Here is a 6,253-nt window from a genome sequence, read left to right as displayed (position 1 = left end):
GGGTACGAACTAATCCGGAGCCTTAAGATCTAGAGAGAGGAAAAAAACATTAAAGGGTTTGGATCCTTGGAATTGAATGTATTCTAATAATTAAATTTAGACATAGATTAATTAAGCTAATATAGTTATATATGAAATATATTTATATATTTATTGTTAGGCATACCAGGGACATATTTATATGTTGTATTTTTATTGTAGGGAAGTGAGTTCAAGAGTGCGCTATAAGTTGAAGAATAGAATTATAGCATAATGATCTATAGAATATATTTCTATTTCTCACCCTATGAATTTGAGATAGGCTTATCTGTAAGCTTAGGAATGGTATGGAATGTCAAATTCCAAGCCAAATAGCTTAATCCATTACGTAGATTTCAATTCCTTCAAAATGAAGGGATCCAAACGGCCCCTAAGTGTAAATTACTGCACAGGCAACCACAAAGACCATCAATAGAATGATCAACTCGTAGAAGCATGTATGATCGTTATCCCTATAGGAAAACCACCAATTTTCTGAAGCTTTGTGATCATGTGTAGGAATCCTCATCAATGTGAGATAAAACTAAATAAACAATTATCTCAAATAGAACCTCACCTGGTTGTTGAAGCAGCAGGCACGCATGCTGAACTCAAGGTATTGTTGAAGTAACTTGCACAAACTTCAGTTTTAGAAAAACTATAAGCAGTACCATATATGTGCAGGTCATTTGAAATTAGAATTATAAAAAGAGGTTGTCGCGTTTCATCTGGCTAGTCTACCCTGTATGACTGGGTGACAGTGACAAAAAATACTTTTCCCAACCCATTTCAGCACAACATTCAGTATAATTCCATAGGCTTCCCCTGTTTCCATTTCTATGATATCCTTGCTTTTATCTTCAAAAGAGTTTTTCCTGAAACCAAAAATAAGAAAAATGGGACTTCATGGCAACTACAGAAAGCAGACATTATTTCTTCAATCCGTCAATCTGCTGACCTATTTTTCAACTATGCGGAAATTTCAGTTTGAGACAGACAAGGAAAGAACTTGGTACAGTAGAGGAAGACACTTAAAAAAGAAGAAAGACAATATGTCACAACAGAGCATGTCATTAGTTAAGACCGAACATAAAGGTATAATCATGATAAACAGCAGCATGGTATGCTTTGCATATTCATCTGTGAAATCAGCAGTGGGAAGCCCCAAATAGGAGAGAAAAAGGAACCAAGGCCGTACAAGGACTATAAGTGAAGTAAGGGGAAAAGCAAAATTGAAAGCAACCTGCATCTCCGGTACTGACAAACGAAACTGAAAATAAATGGTCTGTAACTCTGTATCCATCACAGTTCACAGATCGCATGAAACCTGAGTTGTGCTAACCGCTATCTTCATCAATAAGTAACCGAAATGAATAAAAAAAACAGTTTAGAAGCATTTCAGAGTCAAGCTCTTCACCTGTCCATTCAGTTTGAATGCACGCTGAACCCTTTTTCACCTCTTACTTGCTATCTGATTGAATGCACGTAAGGAAAATAGAGGGGCAGTCAACAGGGTTTAGGTTGTGTGCCTGCAACAATAATAAGGGAGAATGGATGGAAATCACAGGAGCAAAGAACATTTCGATGTCAGCTAGACTTAATAACTACAAAAGGAAATGCAACCACTGGATATATCTTTAACCTTGACATCCCCTTCCCTAAATTTCTTTTGTTGACCACGTCGGTTGTTAATAAGATAGAAATCAAGAGAGCAGAACATATGAACCTAAATACATAAGGCACTATACTGTGATGGGTGGTTTTTTCAACAAAGCTAAGCAGTGCTGGGCATTTGTAACAAAACAACCTATGCGGGGAAATCTCAAACCCAAGAGGCATGTTTTTCCCATTTTTTTACATTTATCCATAGTCTGATTAAAGGGGGAGTAGAAAGGGAAGGCATCCAATAAACCAATAACCTCTAATCAAGTTCAAAATATTTCATCGTTATTGTCCATATCGGATTAAATAAAGTTGACAGCTCAAATACATAGTTACATAACTAAATCTCGTTGCAAACTGCAGAATAGCATTACGGCAGTCAAAATTGGAATTTTCAATATCGCAATGGAATACACGATGCAAAAATGAAAATAAGTTATGAACAACAAAATAAGCTATGAACTGAAGCAGAACGGATTATTTTCAAACAAAGGATATAAACTCTTGAAGCCACACGCTAGATAGGAAGATGCAGAATGTACCTGTAAGACAGAAATAACGAACTAAACAGGAGGACACAGTTGCATTTTTTGACAAAGCAATTCATATAACAGCATCACACAATGTGTAGGTACATCATTGCTGACTGCTGCTAGGAAAAAACTAAAGATTAGATCAGATTACGCTTCCGAAGAATCTTAGCATGCATAAATTTCTTATAGCCCATGGTAACCATATATTGTCAAGAATTCCTAGCATATACAATAGTAATTTACACATCTTGCAAAACTTTTGGGTCACCAAAAAATTTTAGGCCACACACCAACAGGAAAATAGAACCATTCTTCACACACCAACACGACAATAGATTTGGCCAATTTTTTTTTGAATCAAACTGAAAGCTATAGATAATGACTGTAATTTAACAATACCTTACAATTCAACCACCAATCAGTACAGATGCAAACCCATTCCGTGCACATTCCCCTGGTCCAACTGGTCGCTGATTGCCACTGCACATGGGATACCTGTGTAGATCATCAGACCCTTAGATGGTTGGGCAAGTAAATTAAAAAAATTTATACTCATATAAGGATGACTAACTACTAAGCTTAGGGCCATTACCAAAATGGACATCAAGCTGAGTTGTCTAAAAAAACTCCAACGATGCAACACCTGGTCCTGTCACAAATTCCAAAAGGACTCTGGAAGAGGGAAGAAAAAAACAGAGTACCAAAGCATGAACATTAAATTGGAACAACAATATAGGACAGATTACTAATAAAGTAAAAGGCAAGTATTGGTAGACGCAAAAAACAATAGGTACTTCCTTCTTCCAGCTAAAATTAATTAAGAACTATATTATAAAAGGAGCACCATTATTCTGAGACAACATCATACCTTTTATGGAGAAGGGGGGCTGCAAGAAAATGCTAACAATAGTGTTTACACATATGCCTGCAACAAATGAAGCAGAGGATAAAGGAAACTATCTCATTGGTCTCCAAGATATTTGTTTCCAGCATCCTTGCCATTGACATGTGAAAAAAGGAAAATAGCAATAGCATGGAAATATGGTCAGGCTTTCAGAAAAAAGATATTTGTTTCTAGCATCATTGGCATTAACATATGGTCAACAAAAAAGGCTACGCGGAAACAAATTTCATAAGGAAATTGTAAACTCTATTTCATGAGCTAAGATGACTCACATCCAGATATGAGCTAAGATGACCAACAATCAAAAACCAGTATTATTACAACATCTGAAAAAACAAAATATGCTAGAACTTAGATGGCAAATCTAATCTGCGTGAAATTGCTAGTCTGGGCATGATAGTATATATATCTCAAAATAGCAGAAAATGTTAGTTTACAAAATCTTACAGAAGGAGCCTCCGGTTTTGTAGTGATCAAGAAATATGGTGTGGCCACTTGTAGTGGAGCAACAAATTGGGAGGCTGCTTTTGTGGCTGCCATCCTGCTGCTGCACCCTACATACTGGAAAAATGGAAAACGAAGCACAAAGCTGAAAATGCAAACATTTCTATTCAATTATTTGCATAGAAAATAACATGGTGAAATGAAATACATACTGAAGCAGTTGAGTTTTTTTTTTCGGAGGCTGCTGCGATGGTGACGGATGCTGGAGTCCTGGGAAGCCGCTGTTGTTGTCTCTAAGTAAAAGGGATGATTTAGAATGCAGCACATCTTAATTGAGTGGCCTTTAGGCTCAACCGTCAAGCACAAACTAAAAGGATAAAAGCCGGGGAAGGACACTGTGTTCTAGCAAACATCAAGGACTGCTGCTAATCGAGTACAACTAATTATGCCCAGGTTGTTAATTCCAAATGGGTTCTTCATTCTCTTTAGCTAAAACTGGACATATATATTCTAGGAAAAGTACGGCTGTTCACTACAATCTAAACACACGCAGTGCAGTGCAACTTAATATTCATATAGTTTCGGCATTCCAATTGTCTGTGATAATGTATATAACTGAAAACAGAGTGAGGTATAAATGGGGGAAGAACTTGTTAAGTCTATGACGATGTGGTTTGAGATGGTAAGAGCAAGGGGGATTCTTCTCATCAGTCTGCAGCATAACAAAATATGGTTGGTTTGAGAACCTGAAAATAGGGAAGGCTAGGGTGTTGTGTCAGCGTCTAATGATGCGTGGAGCGGGATTTGGACTAAAATCAGTGCATTGCATCAGGTGAACACTGAACAATTTCTTGCATTCTATTTTTTTCATAACACCTGGCAAATCTGCGATGAAAAGAATAGGCTACAAGAACTTGTTCGGTGTTCAACCGATGCTATGCACTGCTGTAGCTGCTCTGTGCTAATCAAAGGTTTGTGGAGTCTTTGATTGGCGACTGATTACAGACTGTAACATCAAACTTGATGGGGCTATGCTGTAGAGCAGAACAAACTGTAAAAACAATTAATGTTGGTGAGGGAATAATTTATTGGAGAATTCCTGTAGGAAACTAACAATACTAATTCATATACAATCATTCGCGTTTGCATGTACTATGTAAACTCAATTTAAAAATTCTCAAAAACCTGAGTCGGCTGTAAATGACTTGAAAAGAATATCCATGTTACAAAGGTGGATATAGCATTTTTGTCACAAAGATATATTCTAATAATACCTCAAGATCTAACTCTTTAATCGAAAAAAGGGCACAGAGCATTACCAAAGTGACGGCCAGCCATCATTCTGCCACCGATCCCTCTACCATAGTGTCTTCCAGAACCAGAACCATCAGGGATTTGGCTGAAAGCATCAACCACCCAATTAGATTGTTATTGTAGAACCAATATTTGATTAGCATTACACTGGCATAGTAAGAGCAACAGATCTATCAGTTGCCACCCAGTGCGGTCACAGAAAACAGGGTCGAAGGCATGGACCCTAGACTCGGGAACGTCGTCCCAGACCCGGGTACGCGGGTTCATTTTGACCTGGCCGAGTAAAAGCTTCTAGCAAGTAGTGTACCATGTTCTTCGACCTCACTGACCTGGGAACTCTGTGAATATGGTCTAAATAGGGGGTGTCTAATCCAGTGGGTTACTCACCTATAAGTGAAGGGCGGATGTATCAATATAAGTGCTTTTATTTCAGTATCCTCGTCAACTTTATTATTTTCAGAAGCATCAACCGCCTAGCAAGCAGGCTGAGAAGGAACCGAATTAGAATTCAGAAACATATAAATGTCAAACTCACCATCCCACTCAGATTCTCCAGGCCGGCTGCAGTTTTAATGTATTGGATATCAGCTCCCCCAAAGTAAATAGGCAATTATAGTGGATATATGAAAATTCTAATGCACTTGCAATGGCCAATCTTGGCAAGATAAGGAGAGCCAAATAAGAGGTAGCCAATCTTACATATATCATAGATGAATCGCCAAGAAAAGCACTCGCAGTGGGCATGACTCGTACACCATCTTCTCTAGCTTTTGACCTGCATAATTGGATACACAACTAAGGCACACCATACAAGTGTTGGAAATAAACCTGACCGGTGTGTGTGCTCCGGGTCAGAACGCGTGTGTGTCAAGTTGAGTCGGCGACGGCGCACCTGTATGAGCTCGTGTTGGAGTCCGTCGCCTAGGTCTAGGTCTGGTCGGGCCTTGGCGCATGTGTGTGCAGCGTCAGGTGCACGCCAGGTAAGTTTGTTAGGATCCTGCCCAAGTCAGAGACGGTTGGGGACATCATCAGAGGGCCAACGTGGAGCACGGAGCCACGGACCAAGTAGCAGCAATCGATGCTCGAGTCTCGCGCGAGTGGCTGGTGGCTTGCGTACAAGTGCGGATCACCGATGGGCATGCGTACGTGCGCCTGGAGACCAGGGACGTGAGCTCGTGGGTGCTACGCCGCCATGGTGTATAAAACCATCCTGTAGATAGGTGTGAGTCCTTGTCCCGAGTCGTGCTTGATTAATAATAGCCAAGATACTGGCCTTCGTTGCCCAGAAATTTCCTTGTCTACTGTTTATCTTCTACCTCCGCCCGTCGAGAGTTAGAGTGACTCTTCTAACCAGAAGAAGGAAGAGGAGCGTTCTAGG

General features: G+C 39.5%; 1 protein-coding gene across 1 annotated transcript; it reads right to left on the bottom strand.

Moving 5' to 3' along the window:
- Positions 1 to 617: 617 nt before the first annotated feature.
- Positions 618 to 5,619, bottom strand: LOC136548459 (uncharacterized). Its single transcript, XM_066539980.1, has 10 exons — positions 5,575 to 5,619; positions 5,263 to 5,348; positions 4,881 to 4,960; positions 3,774 to 3,854; positions 3,565 to 3,678; positions 3,082 to 3,138; positions 2,806 to 2,885; positions 2,613 to 2,708; positions 1,436 to 2,222; positions 618 to 893 (listed from the first exon to the last, which is right to left on the bottom strand). Exons 1-7 carry the CDS (start codon positions 5,617 to 5,619, stop codon positions 2,866 to 2,868), a joined length of 483 nt encoding a protein of 160 aa, XP_066396077.1. The 3' UTR covers positions 618 to 893; positions 1,436 to 2,222; positions 2,613 to 2,708; positions 2,806 to 2,865.
- Positions 5,620 to 6,253: the final 634 nt, after the last annotated feature.

This window comes from Miscanthus floridulus, chromosome 4 (genome assembly GCF_019320115.1).
Source record: "Miscanthus floridulus cultivar M001 chromosome 4, ASM1932011v1, whole genome shotgun sequence".
Lineage (NCBI taxonomy): Eukaryota > Viridiplantae > Streptophyta > Magnoliopsida > Poales > Poaceae > Miscanthus > Miscanthus floridulus.
The sequence above is the reverse complement of the archived record's forward strand: the minus strand, read 5'-3'. Positions and strand labels throughout refer to the sequence as shown.

Coding starts and splice junctions, on each gene's coding strand:
- LOC136548459 (XM_066539980.1), bottom strand. CDS start 5,619: ATGCCCACTGCGAGTGCTTTTCTTGGCGATTCATCTATGATATAT. Junction 4,961..5,262: donor CATCCGCCCTTCACTTATAG/GTGAGTAACCCA, acceptor TGATGCTTTCAG/CCAAATCCCTGATGGTTCTG. Junction 3,139..3,564: donor CAAAACCGGAGGCTCCTTCT/GTAAGATTTTGT, acceptor CATTTGTTGCAG/GCATATGTGTAAACACTATT.